General features: G+C 44.5%; 1 protein-coding gene across 1 annotated transcript in view; it reads left to right on the forward strand.

Annotated features, from left to right (window-relative positions):
- myo6a (myosin VIa) overlaps window positions 1-24,343 on the forward strand; it is a 150,289-nt gene that overhangs the window by 89,613 nt on the left and 36,333 nt on the right. The window contains 8 exon segments of the mRNA XM_069657761.1: window positions 2,245-2,283; window positions 2,565-2,658; window positions 10,572-10,702; window positions 10,805-10,882; window positions 13,826-13,955; window positions 17,773-17,863; window positions 19,751-19,901; window positions 22,090-22,298. Coding sequence (XP_069513862.1) covers window positions 2,245-2,283; window positions 2,565-2,658; window positions 10,572-10,702; window positions 10,805-10,882; window positions 13,826-13,955; window positions 17,773-17,863; window positions 19,751-19,901; window positions 22,090-22,298 — 923 coding nt within the window.

Below are 24,343 nucleotides of genomic sequence, written 5' to 3' on the forward strand. Positions count from 1 at the left end.
ACTACAGAAACAGGAAGTAATGGAAGTGCTGATAGACTCCGAACCAAGTCTTTATTTCTCAAATTAAAACTAGACGTTATGTATATCTTTAAATTAAAGCATCGATGTGACCCGTGTCCTGTAAGTCAGGATGAAATTAAAATCTTTCATCGGTGAGGAAAATGTGGGCTGTGCAGTGGTTAGCGCTGTTGCCTCACAGCTGGAAGGTTCCTGGTTTGAATCCCGGTTCAGACGTAGCGGGCCTTTCTGTGTGGAGTCTGCATGTTCTCCCCGTGCATGCGTGAGTTCCCTCCGGGTACTCCGGCTTCCTCCCACGGTCCAAAGACGTGCTCGTTAGGTTCACTGGTGACTCTAAAATGTCCGTAGTCAGCCCTGTGATTGACAGGAGATCAGTCCAGGTGTAACCCCGCCTCTTGCCCAGTGACAGCTGGGATAGGCTCCAGCCCCCCGCGGGCCGCGACCCTGAACAGGATAAGCGGTGTAGATAATGGATGGATGATCTTGCATTATAAATGTGGTCACTGCGCTTGAATGGCCTTAAAAGACTGCAAAGGGCTGCAGCTCGCCCCTCTGATTCTACTGATGACTTCCTGTTCCCTTGTTAAAACAGTTCTCCAGGTAACAGTACCTGTAAATGTAAGCATAGTTGTATCTTCTTGTGCCTCTATCTGCTCTTTAAATGGACATTACTTTTCCATCCTGTCCAGCTAACAGCTGCTAGCGGCCGCCACATGTCCTCTTCCTCATTGACCTGATGTAGTAAACATTTATTGACCTTTACATGTTTTTACATTCACATAATGTCGATGCTCCTCGTGTCCGCAGGTTAAATAATGCAGCACAACACTGCGAGTAAGTAGTAATGAGATGGAGTTATAAATGATGAAGGAGTTTAGTTCGGAGGCCGGCTTTTACTTTAATGAGAAAAGAAGTATGATAGTGAAAACACTGGAAAATAAATAAAAAATGCTCTTTGCAGGTTAAACCTCGTCACAAACCCCGCCCAGCAGGGCCTCCACGCTGGCTAAAACAATCGCTCTGAATGGAAACTCTTTGACTTCAGCAGGTCAGCCGCTGAACAAAGATGTTGATGATGCAAATTTCTAAAAGTTTTACTCATCAGAAACAAGCGAGTCCCATCAAATGTAAAGACTTAATCCTCTCTGACCCATCGCAGCCTGCAGAGGACGAGACCTCCTGTTAATGCATACCAAATTAAAAGTCCTTTCTTTACACCTTATCAGGGGAAATGCCTCTCTGCTCTCTTACGCCTCGCTCGTCCACCTCAGCAGCATCTTCCGCTGAAGCTCAGATGAATTTGTTGCATCTTGTTCCAGACAGTAAGACAATAAACCAATTGGAGTCTGGCACTGGACTCTAGCATTGGCCGGCGTTGGCAGCTTTTGGTACCTTCTGACTGCTGCTGAAGTTGTGCATCATTACAGATCAGCAGAGTTCGACCTTCACTTGATAATCAGTGTGTTTGAGTTCATATCTGATCTGCAGCTGAGAGCAAACGGTCCACTGTCTGAGAGAATTTCCTTTCTGAAGTTTAGAAAGTATTTTTCCCAAGACTAAACTGAGCTGAGAGAAAACGGTGCGATTTCAGATTCAGTCTGCAACTTCAGCACCGCGGACAGCTCCATGGGTTTATTAACACACAGCACAGTTAAGCTGCTGATATTTCAGAGTCACGGTCGAGGCCACGGACTCTAACCTGCACACACCTGAGTCAGATAAAAGATCAATGACTCTGCAGACTGACGCATTCAAATACAGCCCCTCAGCGGTGCACTCTTTCTGCTAATTGGGAATTGCAGGTAAACTAGGAGGCTCACCGACAGGCTATGACTCTACCTGAAGCTGTAAGTGTATCTCTGTAAATAGCGGGTCATATTTTTTCCTTTTTTTTCTCCACATGGAAATAAGACAAAAACAAACATTTACCAGCTTGTAAACCAAAGAATTGACCCTCTTAGGTTTAGCTTGAGTACACTGATTTTATTGACTTCATTTGGAAACACAGAGTAACAGCACTCAACTTAAAACGTGATCCATCTATTCAGCTGCTGCAGTATGATTTAAGAACATAAGAACATACAAACATGGGCTGTTTTCCATTTAGAAAAGAGAAAAAGAAGTTACATAAACAGAGCCAAACAAAGGAGGGCGTTTCCTACTTGAATAAAGTTTTCTGAAGGTGATCCACTTTAAGATGTGTCCGTCTCTTCTGTCTTCCTGCAGACCCAGCTGAACATCCTCCTGGAGAAGCTCCGCAGCACGGTCAGTGTCTCATCTTCTCTCTTTACTCAGAGATGATGTTAGAGGCCTCACAGCTGCAGTAAAGGCCTGTGGTCCAGCTGCTCTGTACGAGTCATGAGAGGCAAACACCTGCAGTTTTTTATCTCCCCGGAGACGCACAGAGCATCACGACCTGACTCAGACTGTGATGGAAGTCATGAATGTCTGATTCGGTCTGCGGCCCTCCGCTGTTACTGTAATGATTTCTTGTCTCTCTCTTTGTTGTCTCTCTCCGTGCATCCCTCCCTCCTTCCTTCCTGCAGGGCTCCAGCTTCATCCGCTGCATCAAACCGAACCTGAAGATGATCAGCCACCAGTTCGAGGGAGCGCAGATTCTCTCCCAGCTGCAGTGCTCCGGTCAGTCAAATCATCTCACTTACGTCCAGATGAGACTTTATCAGCAATGTTTCTCTAACAGTTCGACAGCCTGATGTCACTTCCTGTTTAGCCCTTGTCCCATAAGTTTCATTAACTTTATGCAACCTCTAGGGAGGGTTGTGGGTTGATTGTTAGCCTGAAACATATCAAGCTTTCTCTGGTGGCAGTTATTCTTCTTTGGAAACAGATCCAGTGTGTGGGGAACACTCGGGGGGAATACTGGGATCTCTGCTCTAACTCTGCTCTAACTGTAATGATTGAACCAAATTTCACATCGATCTGGAGACAAGACTGTTTTCTTTTTGGCTCTGACTCGTACTTTTACAGAAAACAGCCCAAACGTCCGATTAGTTAAACTGAGAGAGCAAGTCAAAGTCTGTAGACTGAGCTGTCACAGAGGTGTACAGCAGCATACACAGGTTTTGGAACAGAACTGCGTTTCACTTTTACTGGAAGTTCAGAGTTTACAGAGCACGCCATTTAACCCTCCTGTCGTCTTCGTTTCTCCCCCCTTACTTTGGTGTTCCCGGTCTGTTTTAACTGCTCATCACCAAACACCGTTTTAAGCTGTAAACAATGTCTCACACTGGTGTTTAACATGAATAACTGCAGTGAATATACAAAGAATAGACACTGAAAATGTGTTCCAAAATCCATCGAGGTTGTCTTCCATCTCTGAGACGTCCTCCTCCATCTCTGGTTCAACTTCAATCTCTTCTTCTTCTGGTAAAAAAACTCTGTCCCGTTGTTCAGTCTGAGATGTGTGGTTCATGTGGGGGGATGTGTGGCTGTGAATGGGGATGTTTTCCATCTGATGGATAAACATAATCTAGTGTTACCCCTTTATTTCCTATATGGTGGTAAGTTGACTAAACCACTGAAATATCAGTGAAGGTGGTGATCAGCAATTTATATGTTCATTCTCGTGTGGAGGGCATCTTGAGACCTTGAGGCAATCAAATGGAAACACAATATTTATGATTGAAAGTTGTAAATCGGTCAGATTTGACCCGAACACGACAGGAGGGTCAAAGGCTTAATGATGTCGCACTTGAGCACCAGCATGAAACCAAAACAAACGCTCTGTCTACGTTTTCCGCCCGGCCTTTTCTGCTGCACCGCTTCAGACACATTTCTGTGTTATGTTCTCCTGCAGCAAGAACTGAACATAATTATAGGCAGAATGCATGTTACAGCTCGAGCTGCAACAAACCGCGGCAAGCATTGTGCTGCTGCGGGCTAACGTTAGCACACTTTAGTTTACTATGCATGGTGCTGCAGCCCCCCGCTAGCATGGTTAATTACACAGAATGACCGTGATATGATAACGCTACCGGACAGCAAGCTGAACATTCAGATTAACAGTGAGTTAGCATCGTCCCTAATGGTACTCTTGTACATGAACTCTCATGAAGCGGGAGCGCGGAGCCGTCCCATAAGTGTAAACACACACAGAGGGAGTCTGACTTCACTCTCTTTATAGGAAGTTATTTTTCCAGGATATATTTACACAGGACATACTTGTTTTGGAGATATGAATGTGTAAAATGTTGCATATTAAAGTCGAGGTGAAATGAAAAATGTCATTTAAATCCTTTTAGATCACATTGCTGGTAATATTGTGCATCTATTTGACAATATAGGCCGAAAAACAGAGTTACAGACACTTTTATTGGGTTCTCAGAGCAGAAAGCATAATGTTAGTTTACCTGTAGAAACTAAAGACATGTTTGAATAGGTCGCTCGATGTCTGCCCTTCAGATTCAGGTCATTAAAAGTAGGAAAAAAACCTGAATAAAGTTGTTTCAAATCAAAAAGCAGCGTCTCTCTCTGACACAGGATCCCAGCTGTCGCTTACTTTAGATCCTGACGTCCTGTTAAATGACAGGTAGAAAACAAAAGTGACCTGAATTAAAAGAAGAAAGTAGTCCGCTGTTTAAAAAGGGATTTAATCTCTGGCCGTCTGGTAAACAGGCTGTGTGGTGAAAATGTAAGCTATTGTTTAAGCAGTAGAAAGGTTGTGTGTCGTTTTGAGTTATCGCTTCTGAAACGATTTAATTTTCCTCATCGACTCCAAAACGGAAAAATAAAGAGGCTGAAAGTTTGTTCTGTTTTGTACTAAAGACCTCTCAGAGACGGTTCAGACGCGCTCGGTGTCATTAACCAAATAAACTGGTGGAAGAAAATGTTCAAATCTCCTCTAAACAATCATCTTTAAGAACTCTAATGAATATTGATCTCTCTGAAATGCCATGAAAACACGGTGGAGAGCCGTCTGTGGATAGTCAGGTCCTGAGCAGCTCGTTTATAGGAAGTCATTAAAGAAAATTAAAGTCTGTCTGAACAACAACAAAGCTCAAAATGCTCAAACGACAGAGCATTCGACGAGCTTCTGGTCCCAACACACAGCAGCATCCAAAGCTTCGTATTTAAAGTGTAATCTGACCACATTCTGAGTCAGGTGCGGCTTTATGCCACCTTTAGCTGAAGAGGAAATACATTCACACGGTGACAGACTTTGAACAATGCATGGCTCGACTAGAACGTGGAACGACCTGAGCAGACCTTTGCATTGTGGGAGCTCGACAGACTCTGCGTATAAAAGAATAAGAGTCTGTATTAGTCAGGAGTGAAGAGGACAGAATTCAGTATGTTTTTAAAAAGTTTAAACCCCTTGTAATTTTCTTCTGCCTCAGAGAGCCACTCAGACCTGAGAGGACAAGAGGAGTGTGCGCAGGCCTTGGAAAGTTTTACATTCAAATCAGAGTCCTTCAGAAGTCTTTAGAATTCACATAAAACAAAGTCTTTTTCTTATTATCTTTGCTCTCTGTCGGTAGGACTGTTAGAACATGTCTCTTAAACTCAGACTGTGCTGCACGAGGCCGTTCAGTCCGTGTATAAGCCGGCCATATCAGCCCGGAAGCTCATCAGCTCATAATGGGAATGAGTCAAATCTAGCACAAAATTAAATGAGCTTAAATGATTTAATCATTCTTATCTGCTTAATCCATCCAGGGTCCAGGCCTCATTAAATGTAATTAATTATATCATTAGGAATTATTGTTATCACTTGCTGGGGAGTTCTAACTCTAGGCCGTGCTCTTCCCACGGGTTCTCCTCTGGACTTACGTACTTTGACCTTATGATTGTGAAAAGGGTTTAATTAATAACTCTTAACTTTAATGTGGTGAAGTACGGGCGTGTGTTTTAAGGGCTTTTGACTTTGTGTATTTGCAGCACGTTTGATGTTTGAGAACGTTTCATGGAGGTAAAAGTATTTCCTCTTGGAAGGCGAGCCAGACGGAATTTAATTCCTTTTCTGTACAGCGAGTGTTTGACTGTCTGTTGGCCAGCGCCACGCTCACATCGGGATAGAATGGATGGAAGATCCAGTTGTCGGGCCCATCTCAGGGCTTTGTCCTTCTCCTGGAAGTTGTGGAAACAGACCACAAAAGCTCTTGGGCTCGCAGAACTCCCCCGTCGTGGTTTAGGGCCGAGGGAGCGGGGGGTCCGGCTCTTGGGGATCGGTGAAAACACCCAGAACTCCCCCCAACAAGTCTGAAACAAATTTCACTGGATGTTGCCCGTTTTCGCTTCTCTCTGGTACGTTTACTGTATGAAGATTGGATCACCTGGATCTATTTTCAAGACCCTCAGCCTGCTGCAGTAGTACTTTGTTCTGGGATTGTAAGACTTCACAGTGAACTCTGTGGCAGACTCGGTCTGGGCCAGGCGGGCATTAAACGACGCCATTTGTTCTCCCAACGATTCCACAGATGTCTTTAGGGACTGGGTCGACTGCTGTATCAGAGGAGACGTGTCCTTTTTGAAGGTGTCGTGTTGTTTGTCAAGAAGATATTCCTGCTGGCTTTTAACGACCAGGTCATAACCTTCCTCTTCAGCTTCTTCAGACGGGGATGCCATGGCCAAGGCCATAGCAGATATTTTGCTAGCCAAGCCATCTCTTCCTCCTGTCAGCAGCTTCTTGCTGCTCATTTTGCTGCTATAGTAATCACTAAAGTTTAAACGTCGTTTAAATGTCTGTGAAGGTTCTCAGTCATCCTGGACACGGTCATTTTAAGCTTACTCCAAAAGACAACTGGACCTGGTTGATGTTCTTGAAGACGTTTCACCTCACCTAGTATCACTAGGTCACCACTGATACCAGGTCAAAGTTCAGGTTAACGACTCACCCTTGATGACACATGTATTGGCACACTAATGACCTACACAGTCTTATGTCTCGCTCCGTCCACCAGTCTAGAACTGAGGAAGCCTTTCGGATGAGAGGTGACACGTCTTCAAGAACTTCAGCCAAGTCCAGCTGCCTTTCAGATGAAGCTTAGAATAGATTGCTGGATGTTTATATTGTACATGTTTAAATTTAAAGATAACTCAGGTGACCTCTTTCGTACGTGCACTCTTCATATCGTCAAACCGGAACTCCTTGTTTGATTTTAGTGTCTTTTAGCATTTTTTGCCTTTTCCATTGCTGTCTGTGTTTTGGGCTTTTGCATGTGTTTTTGAATTTGCAGCCTGTTTCTTGTAATGGAAATCGTTTGGCTGTTGCAGCGAGTTTGACCATGTCAGCCACCGTAGTGACCCTTCCCAAAAAACCTGATAAAAGGTTTGTTTTTTCAGAATGAAGAAAGAAAGAAAGAAAGAAGACCTCAGCTGCCCTTACTTCCTGTATCCTGCGTTGCAGAAATACATTCCTGTCTTTTAAACTTGCTGTGAGACTTTTTGCAACCTTTTTTTAAACTCTTTATTCCCTAAACCAGAACCTCTTTGACGCTCCCTCTTAGCAGATCAGATTTAATGTCCTCAGAGATTCTGAGTTTTGCTTTCAACTGCACAAACTCAATAATTCCCAGTTCAGATCCTGCACTATAAGAAGCTCTTTACCAGTTTTATTGGACTGGGAATGAAAGCGCTGATAGTGTGGCTTACACTGGGGAGGCCTCTGTGTACCTGCCTTGTTAGGTCCAAAACACAGTCAGCAGACAAACGGCCCAATTCTATCAAACGAAAGTGTTGTGGAGGGACTGGAGTTGGCCTCGTGTGTTGGACTTCTTTTTATATAAGAAGATATAAATGTTTGCTGCTGTTCATAAAGGGATATTTGTGTTTTTGAACTGTGAAGAAAAGTTTCTTTCTCTCCGTCGCACATTTAAATAACTTCTTAAAAAGTCTTTAACGTCCCGTCAGTCCTGCTCCTCAGATGAGACTTGGCTGACATTTATATTCCTCCTGTCCCCATCAGGAGGCTGACATCTCAGCTCCAAACTCCAGTATCTTGACAAATATTTGATTGATTGTCATGAATGTTGGTACCAATGTTCAAGGTGCCTGGAGGTCAAGTTCTTATTACTTTGCCGAGCCTCTGACGTTTCCTCCAGCCGCACTGACACGTCAAAGCTTTCCATTATTCTGTCTCAACATCTACCAGATTGACTGGCACAACTTCTGATACAGACAGCCAAACTGAAAGTGTCCTAATGATTCCTCTGACCTTTTAAAGTTAACTTTTAGTTTTTAATTGCAACTGTCGCGTCAAAGTACTCTAAATCTTGTGCTCATTATGGACTTTTAGCATGTGAGGATGATCTAATATTAAGTCCAAACCAATGACTGTTTATAAAGATGGCCGACGCGTCTCCACCTCCTCTGGACGCATCAGAAGTGTTGGACAAACTTTCCCGTGATGGGTCTGACGCCTGAAATCGAGCCGTAGATTTAGTTTCACTCTGAGGAAAAGCTGGATTCTGTGACGAGAGCAGCCTTGAGCTCGTTTTCTTCACCGGCTTAGAGGGCTTAAGTCAATCAGTGACATACTGAAACTGAGTAATACCTTGTAAGTTAGAAGGAGGACTTTATAACCAGTGAGTGATTTCATGGGGACCCAGTGGAGGGAGACTAACACTGGGATAAACTCTGCCTCACATGACACACTTGGAATACATTGAATATCTCAGAGAAGCTTCAGGTTCTTTTAATCAAAAGTCTGGATCTGGTTTAAGAGCCTGCTCGCCCGAAAGGACTCCAAGGTGCACACACACACTTTCAGGAATCTCCTTGATGTAATTGTTGAGGAATATATCTGCAGGAAGGGTGACAGAAAGATTTCATTTCAGCGGATCCTTTGGGAAACTGTAGAGAAATTACAACTGGAAGTCTGAGGTGTGTGCAGCTCGGGTTTCATCTTCATCTGAATACACAAGAGGACAGTTATATTTTCATGAGCGTAGGACTGAGGAAGTTGTAATATTCAGTGGATTAAAGTGCTCTTCACTTTTCCCCTCAGTATTTTTAGCCTTGCTTTGTGGCTCTGAAAAATGCCAATGTCACTCTATTCATTAGTCACCGTCTGTTGGCCCGACACACAGCTGTGAGAGGTTGAATGGTTATGACTTTGGTTACCCTCTAACATCACCAACAAGTCAACACGTCTTTATGGTTGAACACCTCCTATCACTCAGTTTGTGACAGTGAAGTTAGACATGAAACATGAGGATGTAGCATGCCCAAGCTAACACTGTAATACACCAGTGGACATGTTAGACGTGAATGCTAACAGCAGCTTTTAGTAGTGTTGGAAATATGCTGACATTAGTGTTTTAAATAACACCGACAGCTCAATCAGGAGGCTGGTGAGGCTGCAGGTTTTAATATTCTCTGATTCCAGACACTTTATTAGGAACTTTGCAGTTCCCTTTGACGTAGCTTTACCTCCTGCTCTGTGACTTACATGATGACATCATCCTGCAGAAGCTGAACACATGATGGTGTGCAGGGTATTTGCAAAGTAACATAAAAACACCTAATGAAGAAAGGACTTCTGAAGGCACTTAATGACAGTTAGAGACTCTGCTGCGAATAGGGTTCATTTACACTGAATGCCAATTAGCAGCATCTGCCTGCTATGAAAGAGGCCTGAAAATTGGCCCTTTGATATAAGCTTTCAAAGCAAAATGAGATGACTAACAATGCTTCAAAGAGGCCAAATCATCCGCGCTTACAGGGGGTCTGTATGAACAAATTAATTCAATATGTCAAGGGAAGCAGTTTGAAAAGGCATGACAACATAAACAAAGACAGAATGGACAAAAAGGGAAAAAGGTCACAAAGTTGGATGTACAAGTCGAGAACGCAGCGCTGACAGATGATGCTGATTCTAATGCAGGCTGGTGTGACTTCCTGTTTCAGCAGTGATTTTCTGTTCTGATATTTTTGAGTATTTTGTACGTTTCTGCTCTGTAGTGGTCTGTAGTTAATGTAAGCTCAATGAAAAGCTTGTTGTGTAAAGAGAGGATTGTTAAAGCTTTACAATCAGAGTGACTAAACAGTACTCTGCTTTAGATGGTGATCTCACTTGTTGGTAGCCTCAGCAGCAGTGTGGCTCTCGGCGTGGGAACATCTGTCGGTCTATAGACAGAAATATCTCAACAAATATGGATGGTTGAAATAAAATTTTGGCTTGGTGTGAAATGTCTCGGCATCTATCGGACGTATTAGAGAAGAATTTTTGACAAAAACTTTTGGTCTCCAAATGATGTAACTTGATGATTCAGGGCTGAATGGATGAAATTGCCATGAAATTTGGTGGACAACCCGTTTCTTTCAGTATTAATTGGCATGTTGTTATGAGTTTTCCAATTATAAGTCTTCAAATATTCATATAAATAAAGCTGTAAAAAAAAATCCCCTGGAGTTGTCTGATCAACAATAAATGAACAAAGTTATCAGTCTTACCGGATCCCAGCTTCCAGTTCGTAATGTTTTCTTTATGTTTGTTTTGTGCACATTTAAATAAATCAAACTGACCCGGCTGTCTGACACCTGAAGGAACTTTGACTTCCTGTTTAATGAAATTCTCTCCCCTGCCTCTGTAGGTATGGTGTCAGTGCTGGACCTGATGCAGGGCGGCTTCCCCTCCAGAGCTCCCTTCCACGAACTCTACAACATGTACCAGCAGTACATGCCTCCCAAACTCACCCGCCTCGACCCGCGCCTGTTCTGCAAGGTCGGTCCTCCGAGCCTCGGCACCGGCTCAGATAGCAGCTTTTACCTTTTTTATACAGCTACATTTTCATTTGTATCAACGTCCTTCATGTTTCTGTTGCAGGCTTTGTTCAAAGCTCTGGGACTGAATGAGAATGACTACAAGTTCGGCCTGACCAGAGTGTTTTTCCGGCCTGGGAAGGTGAGACCTCATGAATACCTGCTCCTTCCCCCCCTGCAGTAGCTAATATAGGTATTGTTGCCCCACTGAAAGACAATAGATTCAGAGGTATAGCACATTAGTCATTTTGGCTGCAGAGGTGAGTTGAGATGAGTTTTTTTCAGAGCCAACAGATGGGATTTTTATTTCTCCACCAGATGCATAATTCATCACATTTGGGTTCGACATGTGGTTTCCGGGGGGACTTTGTAAAAGTGCCTACGTTTGTTTCAGAGGACCTCTGGACATGCTGTGCAGGACAAACTGTGAGCGTGACAGTGTAGATTTAGCTCCGAGGAATAGATAAATACTTCCGTCCTTTGTTGGCTGAACTCGGATGCTTTCATTACTCTTTCTGTGTCTGTGGAATCTTCTGGGATCTGATGTTTGCTCTGCAGGCAGCTTTGCCCTTAAAGAGAGATAAAACATCATACGGTGCTTGTAAATAATTGTTTTAAGTCTGCAAGAAGCTAAAGATGGAAAAAGTGGTATTGCTTGAGGCCTCAGCTAATGTGTCACATACAAACAGTCCAGGATTTCTGCTGTTTTTAAACCTGGGCCTAGTTTTAAGTCTTTAAGTCTTAATGATTAGAAGGTTGCAGCGCAGTCCTGGCCAGTATGTGCCTGACAGGCTCAGATTGATATTAAAAGTGTCTCACAACATTACAAAAAGAATCCCTACAGAGATAGACCTTTATGTTAAAGAGTACACTTTTTTTAACCAGAAGCCACCAGACTCCATTGACAAAACTGTAATTTTAATTTCCAGAACGCAGGAGTTGCTGTTCTACCGCTGCCCTGATCGTTAGATTGTTTGTGTGAATTTGGTTTTTAAAATGGTCAGTTGGGATCAAACACACAATATTTTCTGTGTCGTGCGATGACATAAACAAACTAACCAACTGAAGCAGCCTTAGACGAGCAGCTGTAATGCTCCGCGAGGTAAAATGACCGTTTTTCTGAATGGAGTCTGGTGTGTGTGCAGAGAGCGATGTAACGTCTGTGTGTGGTTAAAACAATCATCTTCCTCTGTAACAAAAAGGTCTATCTCTGTAGGGATCCTTTCTGTCATGTTGTCACACACTTAGAAGAACAATCTGAGCCTGTCAGTGGAAACAACAAGAACTTTTAGTGGACGACCTTTGACCAGGGTTAGGGTTAGTGCATTTGTCCCAGAGGATTACATCACAGCCATCGGTCCTTTAGACCCCCAAAATATGTAAAAAATCAGAATTAGTTTTAAGAATATTTTGTGATTTTTCTTCTCATAAATATGTTAGAAAACTTTGAGGCTGATAATAAGCAGACACAGAGGAAATAATGATATGTATTCTGCAGCTCCTTTCGTTATTGAAGCAGCAGACGTTCAAGGTTTGGAAGTCAGAGGTTTACAGAGAACAGGATTACAACAACAATAACAACAACAGATGTCAGATGCACTCGCTGAGAGTCTCTGCAGACGTGTTAGGAACTATTCAACAGCACTGCTATGAGCTTTGACTTTGGTATAAAAGATGCATGAATAAAGAAGACGAGACCAGATCCACTGTAGCTCATATAAATATACATTGTTGTGCTTCAGGCCCGGCTTTAGAGGAATATGAGATGTATTTTCAGACGACAGATATGAATCAGAAATGTCAGCGTGTTGGTGTCACTAACACAAAGTGACAGTAGTTTTTGAAAGACACTAAAGGAATGGGTTTGGTTTGATGCTTTATCTAGTCGTCCACCTGTATTATCCTGAGAGTTTTATTTGCTTTGGCATCTCATGGTCTCTCAGTTTTACCTCCATTCCCTGTGTTTTACCTCTCTCCCAGGGAATAATGATGTTTATATGCTTGTTTAATTGCACTGCAACAGTCTGCAGAGGAGGATGAGTGCTGATTACCTGCAGTGAGTGTGAGGACATCAGCAGAGCGCTGGCTTTACCACGGCAGTCTTTATTTACGGTTCTCGCATATCTGCTGCTGAATCCAGAATGCTTCCACACAGCTCATGGTTCGGTCTGCTTGCTTTGTCCTGGTGCACTTTGAATATATCAGATCAAACATTACATTCTGTCATGTTCCTGCAGCAAGCCAAGGAGTTCAAGTATCTCCGGGTCCTGGTCATGAATGACGGTAAATGGATCGTGAGATTGACAGACGGGTCGGTGCAGCGTCCGCAGTAATGTGGGCGTTGTACCGGACCGTCGTGGTGAAGAGGGAGCTGAGCCTGAAGGTGAAGCTTTCGATTTACCAGTCGATCTACGTTCCAACCCTCACCAGCTTTGGTAGTGACCGAAAGAATGAGATACAAGCGGCCGACATGAGTTTCCTCTGCAGGGTGTCTGTGCTCCGCCTCAGGGAGAGGGTATGGAGCTCAGACATCCGGAGGGAGCTCGGAGTAGAGCCGCTACTCCTTCACATTGAAAGGAGCCAGGTGAGGTGGTTCAGGCATCTGGTCAGGATGCCTCCTGGGCACCTCCCTGTGGAGGCTTTCTAGGGCACGTCCACCTGTGAGGAGACCCTGGGGCAGACCCAGAGCCCACTGGGGGGAATATATATCCCAGCTGGCTTGGGAACGCCTCGGGAACCCCCAGGAGGAGCTGGAAAACTTTGCTAGGAAGAGGGACGTCTGGGTTACCTTGCTTAGCCTTAGCATGGATAGATGTTTAAACAGTTAAACAACAGACTGACAGCCCAGGTAATAACTCGAGTAGCCCTTCGCTTTGGTTTGAGTTTATTTTTGTAAGTTACAGATGAATCGTTTCATCTGTTAGATATTAGAAAACAGTGAAAACTGCCGTTGAAATATCCTCGATCAGAGGTTTTATTTACATCTGTTTCTCAGGCTGTAGAACACAAACAGGTTCAAATCGACTGTTACTTCCTGTCGTGTAACACCACAGCTCTGACCATGTGACCTCTCACCTGTGCTCAGTTTGCAGAGTTTGATCAGATCATGAAGTCGGACCCGGACCACCTGGCCGAGCTGGTGAAGAAGGTGAACAAGTGGCTGATCCACAGCCGCTGGAAGAAGGTGCAGTGGTGCGCTCTGTCCGTCATCAAACGTAAGCATCACCTGCTCTGCTGTATTAATCGAAGTCTGTGTTACCATGGGAACCAAATCCTGAAAAATCAACAATAAAGAAAGTGAGCAAGCTGTTCCGACCTTCATCAGGGGACTGAAATTATGAAGGCATGAAATGATTCAGTCGAGTGTTTGTACTCTCCAGAGCTCAGGATCAGACCTCCAACACGCGCTCTCTCAGGGCGGCCATGTTGGAAATCCGATCATGCAAACACTACATTGATCAGTATGCACAGAGGCCCGACAAAGAAATACCCATGAGGCCTTGTGGATGGAGCCGTGGTGTGTAGATATTCAGCAGACAGACTGATGTGAGGCTGAGCTCCTGCAGGAGGCGTTTATCTGTCTGCTCCCTTTATTCATCACCGCAGAGTCGGAGGAGGGTCCGTCACTCACTCACCTCACCTCTCTCTCTGTTTGTCTCTCTTTTTCTCTGTCTCTGTCTGTTTTCCTTCTTAGTCTCTTTTTTCTTCCTGTCTCTCTTTCTTTCTCTCTCTCTGCCCCTGTCTCTTCCCTCTCTGTCTCACTCTCCTTTCTCTCTCCATCTCTCTCTCTCTATCTGTCCCTTTCTTTCGATCTTTATCTCTCTCTTTCTCTTTCTCACTGTCGGTATCTATCTCTTTATTTCTCTCTGTCACTCTTTTTCTCTGTCTCCCTGTTTCTCTCTCTCTCCCCCTTTCTGTCTCACTCTTCTTTCTCACTCTTTGTCTCTCTGTCTGTCATTTTATCTCTTTGTCTACTTGTCTTGCTCTTTTATCTTCCTGTCTCTCTCTCTCTCTTTTCCTTCTAAGTTTCTCTCTTTCCTCTCTGTCTCACTCTCCTTTCTCTCTTTCTCTTTCTCACTGCTGGTATTTATCTCTTTATTTCTCTCTGTCTCCCTCTCTCTCTCTCTGCCCCTCTCTTTCCTTTCTGTCTCACTCTCCTTTCTCACTCTTTGTCTCTCTGTCTGTCTGTCTGTCTTTTTATCTCTTTGTCTACTTGTCTTGCTGTCTCTCTCTCTCTTTTCCTTCTTAGTTTGTCTTTTTTCTCTCTCTCTTTCTCTCTCTCTCTGCCCCTCTCTCTCTTTCTGTCTGTCTTTCTTTCTCTCTCTGTCCCTCTCTCTCTTTCTGTCTGTCTTTCTTTCTCTCTCTGTCCCTCTCTCTCTTTCTGTCTGTCTTTCTCTCTCTCTCTGCCCCTCTCTCTCTTTCTGTCTGTCTTTCTTTCTCTCTCTGTCCCTCTCTCTCTTTCTGTCTGTCTTTCTTTCTCTCTCTGTCCCTCTCTCTCTTTCTGTCTGTCTTTCTTTCTCTCTCTCTTCCCCTTTCTGTCTCCCTCACGTTATCTCTCTTTCTCTCTCTCCTTCCCCTCTCTCTCTCTTCCTGTCTTGCTCGATCCGTCTAAATGGCTCTTTTTTATTGTCTCCAGTAGTTTCTCTCTTTTCTGTCTCTCTCTCTCTCTTGTCTCTCATCTGTCATCTTCCCTGTCTCTCTTTCTTTCCTCCCCCTCTCTCTCTGTCATCCTCTCCATCCCTCTCTCTTTGTTCTCTCTATCGATCAGAGTAAAAATGAGTTTTATTGGCAGAGACTGAACAGAACAGTGTTTCCAAATCACATCATCTGGTGCCATTAAAGATGAATATCCTCTCACTGCCTCCACATAAACATTACAGCTGCAGTATAAACCACAGTGTATAAGTACACAGTGTGCTGTGCAGCCACTTTGTGTGGAGTGAATGTAAAGTCATTAATCCGCTCCTCCTGTTGATGGTGGAGTAAATATTCTGAAGTCATAACCAGATGAAATGAATTTGGCAGCGAGTGGTGATGATATCGATCTCTGTCTCTATTTATCTTTCACCCTTCATCTCTCCAGCTCTCCCTCTTTCTCTCTCTCGCTCTTCAATTCAATTCAAACTCGCTTCATTGACGCGACAGAAAGAGAAAAATCTATGTTGCCAAAGACTCGCAGAGGGATGAAATCGAATCACACAAAAGGAGAGAGATTCTGCACACAGCACAGAAAGTTTGAAAGTTATTTACCAAATTCACTGCAAATTAAATCAGCGAGCAACAAAACAGGACGTGAGGAGGGCTGACGGCTCGTTTTTATGATGACAGCGCGTTAATGTATTCTGAGACGTTGTTGTTTCCTCGATATACCTGCAGCCAGGTGTTTAAAGCTGCTGCAAACTGTGCTGCAAATCCATGTGATGAACATGTTACACCTTTAATACAACACAGATTTAAGCCTTTTAAAGATACTTGCACATTAGCACACTTGGCACATCGTCGTACCTCAACCCGGGTCAGCAACGGGTCTTAGATGTGACTCTGTGACCGTGTTACTGAACGAAGTCAAACCGTCTGTGTGCTGAGGTTTCTATTCTTCTTATTAGTCTGCTGTGTTTGGGACATTTCTGCACATCCTGAGTGCTCTGCTCCCTGTCTGTCTCTCTGCTCTGCTCCCTGTCTGTCTCCCTGTCTGTCTGTCTCTCTGCTCTGCTCCCTGTCTGTCTGTCTCTCTGCTCTGCTCCCTGTCTGTCTCTCTGCTCTGCTCCCTGTCTGTCTCTCTGCTCTGCTCCCTGTCTGTCTGTGTCTCTGCTCTGCTCCCTGTCTGTGTCTCTGCTCTGCTCCCTGTCTGTCTCTCTGCTCTGCTCCCTGTCTGTCTCTCTGCTCTGCTCCCTGTCTGTCTGTCTCTCTGCTCTGCTCCCTGTCTGTGTCTCTGCTCTGCTCCCTGTCTGTCTCTCTGCTCCCTGTCTCTCTGCTCTGCTCCCTGTCTGTGTCTCTGCTCTGCTCCCTGTCTGTCTCTCTGCTCCCTGTCTCTCTGCTCTGCTCCCTGTCTGTGTCTCTGCTCTGCTCCCTGTCTGTCTCTCTGCTCTGCTCCCTGTCTGTCTCTCTGCTCTGCTCCCTGTCTGTGTCTCTGCTGTATCAGAGCTGCAGGTGTGACGGAGGGCAGAGCAGACAGACACACAGTCGACTTCGGCCTATAAAAACTAAACCCTGTCCCTTCCTGTGCGGTCGTACGGAGGTGTAGCCGTGTTAGCTTGTTGTTGAACCGCTGTGAAACAATCCGAACATAACGTCTTATTTCTCTCTTTCTCTGCTTTATTGACATTAACGGCGCTCTCTCGACCACCGCTGCTCTCTCTCTTTTGCTCGCTGCAGCTTTGGGTTGAAAATCTGTTGTTTCTTTAAAGCGTTGGTACTTTTCGGTGCTATCGAACGTACAACTGATTGTTTAGTTTTAAAACACGTGGTATCATAGTCCACACGTCGATATATTTCGGCACTATTAGTTTTTTCGAGTATAAATCAGCAGGAACTCTTGTCACGGCTGCAGCCCTGCTAGCAGGTGCACAAGGTGTATTTTTTATGTCGATGATCCCAAACAAACACTTCATCATCTCTGTGAACTTTAATTGCTCATAATTAATATTCATGGTTAAATGACTGAACGGGTTTGGAGGAGAAACGTGTTTCATGTTTGTGTCTGATCATTTCTCACTTTCTTAAAACACACAATCTAACGTCCACATCTGCTCCATGCTGTGATTGTTCGGCTGAGCAGAAGGAAGGCAGCGTCTGAACTCTGTTTCATCATTTCTAACACATCTGTTTTAGTGAACCACAAAGTGCTGCCTCCAGGAGAGGCTGTCTGTCCCCTGATTTAAAAACAAGCCTCTAACCTTTCCTACCCCAGCTTTTCCTCCCGCCTCTCAGAATGACTGAACAACTATAAACACAACAACTTCTCTCTCTCTCTCTCTCTCTCTCTCTCTCTCTCTCTCTCTCTCTCTCTCTCTCTCTCTCTCTCTCTCTCAGTGAAGAACAAGATCCTGTACCGGACCAGCGCCTGCATCAACATGCAGAAGACGGTCCGGATGTGGCTCTGCAGGAAGAAGCACAAACCTCGGTGGGTGGCCCATCTTTCTCCCTCTTCCTCCTTCTCTGTCTTTCCTTTCCTCTCGTCCTTTCTTGTCCATCCTTTTTACTTTACATCCTTTCTTTAGTCCTCTTCCACCATCTTTGATCAATCCAATCAGTTTTCCATCCCTCCATGTCTTATTTCATCCTCTCATCCTGCTTCCTTTCTGTCCTCCCTTTTCCTCTTTCTCATTCTGTCTCCTCTTTCTCCTTCTTCTCTATCTTCTCTGGCTTCATTTCCTTCCCCCGTCATCCTCTTTCTCCTGTCTATCTTCAATCCTTTCCTTCAGTTCCCTCCCTCGTGTTTCCTCCTAAGGCTCCCTTCCTCCCTTGCTTTGCTTCTTTCCTCTCCTCCTCTCCTCCTTCCGCTTTTCCTTTCTCATCACATTCATCTCCTTTGCTCTGTTCCTTCCTCGCCTCCTACAGTCTCTCTCTCTCTCTCTCTCTCTCTCTCTCTCTCTCTCTCTCTCTCTCTCCCTGTGTGTCTCTCTCTCTCTATCTCTCTCTCTCTCTCTCTCTGTGTCTCTCTCTCTCTCCCTCGTCCTCCTCTTCTGCTTCATTATCTGCCACTTTCACAGCTCGGCGCTGTCAGTCTGCCTACACACACACACACACACACACACACACACACACACACACACACACACACACACACACTGGTGGGGACACGTACAGCTCTGCTTATTACCTTCGATATTTGGCGATAAACAACAGAGCCCCGGGGGGAGGCAGGTGGGAGGAAGATGGAGGTGAAGACGACTCTTTTCGTCCTCTGCAGGGGGTTTTATTCTGATCTGGCAACCTGCTGCTACATGCTAACAGGCTGTGGGATTGTGTGAATAGAGTTGCTGATGAGACGCAGAGTGTGATTACAGGGGGCGGAGGAGTGTAATGAGGGGGGCGGGGCTTGGGAGGAGACAGATTTACGAAGCATGGGGGACAAATGGAGAAAAATAACAGCAACAGCAGCTGTGGGACAAAATGTTTATTTTGGATAAGAAGTCCTCAGTCTGCTCAACTGGAGTCGAGATCCAAACGCTGCCATCTTACTCGTCTGTATTCAGAGCGTGTGCAGCAGAGATCGGCTGGTGGAGCCGCAGTATTGACGGCCCGCCCCTTCCTCTACCCGGCACACACCTTCACCTTGTGTCCTTGGCGTGTTGGAGCCCTCAGGTGGGCTCAGTCTGCAGCAGAACAGCTTCTCAATGACTGTAGTGTTAGTGTTAGTTACGTCTCCTCTCGCCGCTCCTCCTCTACTCTGCTACTCGGGAACAGAACGCTGCAGGAGCCCCATTTGTCAACAGAGCTGTCAATCATGAGGCCACACCCCCTTTTTACAGCATCAAATAACTAATTAAAAGTAAACTTGTCAGAAAAATGAACACTTGGACATAAATCAGCATGATAAGAACTAACTATGATGACAGAAACCATGTTTGAGAAAAATGTATTTGACGTGTATTTTGATTTTATAGTTTGACTCATGTCCCATCTGTTAACATGGAGGAGGCGGGCTTTATGAGCTATACTGCAGCCAGCCAGCAGGGGGCGACAGAGAGGGTCTGGCTGACTGACATTAAGATACAGGATGAGGGGGAAACACTCCCAGAATGTAGATGCATCATGGGATGTGTAGTATCCTGTGTTCTGCATCTTAGTGTAGACTTAAACCCAGGATATGTTGACCTTTCACCCTAAGGTATATAATGTACAGAAATGGCTGCCTTGTTTATGCACTACATTATGTAATGAGGTTTTTGGATATGATAGAATTTGTGATTTAATGTAGTTGTTTATGCATCTTGTAAAAACCCTTTTTTAAATCGATCAAATCAAAGCACACATGTTTTCACTCGTCGCTGTGTTTGTGTTTCAGGATCAACGGGTTAGTGAAGGTGCGTAACCTGAAGAAGAGGATGGACCGCTTCAACGAGGTGGTGGCCGGGCTGAAGGAGGGCAAACAGGAGATGAGCAAACAGATCCAGGAGCTGGACGGCGCCATCAACGCCCTGATGGTTAAAATCAAGGTGGGTGAGACGGAGAGTTTACCTTCGCCTGGAGCTCCTCTAAGCTGCGCTCTCTGCTCTGACAGACGTGTGGTTTTAAAAATAGGATCTCCTCCTCCTGCTCAGTAAATGATGGACAGGATGAAATTAGACCTCATTCTGCTGCAGTCTGACGGACAGGTGGAGCCTGACAGAGCGGGTTTGTTTTAAATACGGAATTATTAAGGTCGAGTTTCCCCACTTTTAAAGCTTTTCATGTGGGCAGATACAGAGATGGTGGGATTAGAAAGATTTCCGACATTATGAGCGTCTGATTCGGAGATATCAGCGGTCAGGACTCTTTACCTTTCATTATCATAATGGTGTTTGCTGTTGAACTGGACGAGTGTGTGCTCTCTCTGACTTTAAGGCCTCTACTGTCAGGACTCTTTAATATCTCACAGCAGATTTCTTTGTCTTTTTAACTTTAATCCCATAATTTAGCATCGCTCAGAGTTGAGTCTTTGAGTCTGACGGGTGTTAACGCAGTAAATGTCGGCATTAGATGGACAAACGCTGGTGGATGGGACTCAGCCGTGAGGAGGCTCTCTCGTCACGTCTCCAGCCTGCAGATTCATCGTAGAGTATCAGAGGAAAAGTTGCAGAGACGGCAGATGTGTATGAATATTCATCTCAGGTTTACACAGCCGTCACACGTGCCAGACGACGCCTGAACATACATTTAACTCCTATTATTCTCTTCTGCGACATTCATCCTTTTTTGCATAGAAAGCTTGCCCACAAAGAAAAGGCTGAGTGTGAAAATACTGGAGGAAGTTTTCAGTTTTATAGAGACGAGTCCGGGGAATTACAGGAAGTTGACAAGCAGCCATTACTGCGCTGGCGTCTCCGTTTGAATGCAAGCTGTCCTCAGAAGTGAACAATTTTCTCCTCTTACCACTTTCCATCTAACTTTTGACAACGATGTCTAAAGGACATCAGGAAAAACCTGTGGAGTCATCGGCTGCTCTGACAGTCGAGACAGATATACACAAGCCTTTACGTCATAGAGAGTCCGGACATCTCACAGAGATTCACTGGCCGAGCAGAGGACGAAGACATTCTTCACAAATGGAACGACGATATTATAAATGTCATATTATTATTATGATTACAGTCATGTTGTCCCTCTCTGAGTGACCTGTACATGCATTTTGTCGTTCAGCGCCAGGTGATTCTTGATCTTATATATATATAAATATAACGTTCCTCTAGTAGCGAGCTAGCTTATTCAGGTAAGAGCTGCATGTAATCATTACAGAGCAGCTGCATTAACAAATAAACAGAAAATACGTGCTGATTGAAAATACATAAAGCACTTATATTGTTCAGGGTCGCGGGGTGAGAGGCGGGGTTACACCTGGACTGATCACCTGTCAATCACAGGGCTGGAACATAGAGACAGACAACCTTTCACGCTCACATTCACACCTACGGGCAATTTTAGAGTCACCAATGAAGCTAATGAGCATGTGTTTGGACTGTGGGAGGAAGCCGGAGAACCTGGAGGGAACCCAGGAAGCCATCATATCGATGCTTTAATTTAAAATATACAGAACTTAACTTTAACTTTTAGTTTTCATTTGAGAAATAAAGACTTGATTCGGAGTCTATCAGCACTTCCGTAACTTCCTGTTTCTGTAGTGATGAAATCATTTGTCCAGGCAGCGCTAACTGTGCAGCCCTGATAAATGCAGCTATGAAGCTAAGCTAACTAGCTAGTAGAATAACGTTTTATTATGCAGCACTTCATCACAAACGTGGCGGATTTTCTCCATGATGTAATCAGGCTGTTGTTGTAACAAAGATCACCTGATTAAGGTTCCTTCATCAGTACCTGGAGGCAGCTGTCAAACAGCTTTACTGTCTCTGCTGCCGTCACAGTCAGCAGGCAGCAGCAGGCGCTGAGATGCCACCGCAGACAAGATGGCCGACACAAATTAGTCGCTGGATTCGGCCATAATTGAGCAAACCTAGTTCAGTGAAAAAGTCAACGAGGAACATTTTACGTGACTTTTGTTGTGCTGATGGAAGTAGTTAAAACACAGGTGAACAGTTTGAGTTTGTTTTCAGCTGGTAAAAGAGAAAGTTAAGAATAAAAGCCTTCATATAAACTCCTGCCGTCCACCGATGCATCATTCTAACTTCACTTTGACTTTGTGTCCATCAGGGCACCATCATGACCCGGATCGACATCGACCACGAGTACCAGGCCCTGGTGACGCGCTCGGAGCAGCTGCTGACCGCCATGCAGAACAAGAAGAAGGAGGAGGAGGAGCGGGAGCGGCTGCGACGCATCCAGGAGGAGATGGAGCGGGAGAAGAAGAGGAGGGAGGAGGAGGAGCAGCGCCGCAAGCAGGATGAGGAGGACAGGAAACTGTACGTGTGCATTTTGGTTTATCAGAAAATGAAGAGGCATTTGTGAAAGTTTGCATTCTTCGACCCGGACAAACAGACTCTGTCCGGTCTAATTAAAGGTGCCAGCAGGGATTTACATAATGAGATTTATTCTGGAAGAAGCTCTAAAGTTTCATCAAGTTTATTCTCATATTTTCTGTATTTAGCTGACTCTCTGCTGCAGGTGAATTACAGCGAGAGCAGCGGTAAAAATAAGCTTCAATTCCCCCGCTGTCCGTCATTACAGGAGAACAATAGCAAGGGGGTCAAAGGTCACAGCCTCAGAGGTATGAGAGAAAGGTGAACAATCTGTGTAGCTGAGAGAGTGAGGAGAAGAAATAAATGAAACTTTAATTAACTGATTTAAGTTACACATATTATTACATTATGATTGTTAATTTTAAAGTGTGTCAACAGTCAGCTCAAATCTGCAGGAAGTCTTGTTGTGTTGTCGCCGTGCCAGCAGTGAAAAGTAACGTAATAAATAGATGACCACAGACGTAGAAACACGTCTCTGTTTTAAGATCCAGTCTGTGAAAGCTCTGCTGTTTGATTCACTTTAGGGTTAAGACGAAGATTAGATCAGCAAGCAACATTTGAGGTCGCAGTACTGATAGTTTCTCAGATCACCAAACTCAATAGGCCACAAGAGGACTCACACAACGTGGCCGGACAGCAGACAGAGGGGAGATGTTAGAACGCAGCAGAGAGGAAACAGAAAAGAAAGCGTTAGAGCAATAAAGCCAGTCAAAGAGAATAAACGAAGCAGGAAGAAGTAGAAACAATAAATACGAATAATAGACATAAAAGCAATAAAGGAACTAAATGAGATAAAACAAAGGAAATAATGAAACAAAAGAGATAGATAGAAGAAATAGAAATAGAAGATGGCAGATTTAGAACGTTCCACAACAACAGCAGCCATCTTGGTTGTTTACCAAAATGCTTCGACAGTGCACAGACCCGCCCATATTGAATAAACAGTTGTGACTGGCCTGACCGGAATCAGGGCGGATGGAAATCTGTTTAAACTGGAGTCGAGCCAAACGTTTCTGTTAGCGAATAACATATTAGCTGGCGGATTAATAAAGGCTCTGGAAATTGAATACATATTTCAAACCAGAGCAAAAACACACCTCCAAATCTACTTCAAGATGTTTCTCTGCAAAGAAATCCTGCAAGAATGATCATGTGCGCCATCTTTGTTGTGTGTGTGCCTGTTGTCTGTTCTTTGACGTGCCCTCTGTTTCCTGAGTGACACCATGTTAGCGGTCTGTGAGGTTTTGATCCAGCACACGGTTCTATGTTAAACTGTCATTTCCTGCCCTGATTGCTGCAGGCAGACTCTCCCCTCTTGTTTGACCCCACAGTCCTCCTCCTCCTCCCCCTCTGATGGTATGGGAAGTCTTTACGGAGGACTGATGGGGGCCATTGTGTTCGTCACAAACCACTACCCGCTAATATCACACATTAGAGACAACAGACGAATTTTTATGGCTCGCTCTCTCTTCCCTTTACTCTCCTCCTCCTCCGGCGAGTTATGAACTCCTGAGATGCACCTGAAGGTCGCAGACCGAAGGTCATAAAGCTGGAGAGTGTTTGCACGCTGGGCTGCATGAGGAGACCTTGATGAAGTCAGTGACCCGTTAATCCCGTGTTTTATAGGATTCTCCATTTCAGGTTTAATCCAAACATTATTTATAAGGACGAGTTAGAGCCCAGCAGAGACGCGTCTGAAGCCTTCGAGCCTCAAACACCGAGGCTTCTTTCTCTTAGCTGATGTTTCCTTTCAGAGCAGTTTGCAGCAGCAGCACAATAACCTTCAGCTCCTGCATGAGTACAGAGTAAAAACAGTCGGTAGTAAAGAGGCAAAATGTCAGAGCTTTAGAGATGTAACAGTTCTCCTGTGAGTGCTCGACAGAAATAAAACAGGCAAAGAGGAAAATGAATAAAACTCCACAGACGCAGGAGAAAATCTTTTTGTATCGTTTACAGCAAATCTGTCCAAGTGAGGCTCTCGTTATTCA

Source organism: Semicossyphus pulcher, unplaced genomic scaffold (genome assembly GCF_022749685.1).
Source record: "Semicossyphus pulcher isolate SPU_LCO1_2020_fin unplaced genomic scaffold, fSemPul1.0.p SCAF_11, whole genome shotgun sequence".
Classification (NCBI taxonomy): domain Eukaryota; kingdom Metazoa; phylum Chordata; class Actinopteri; order Labriformes; family Labridae; genus Semicossyphus; species Semicossyphus pulcher.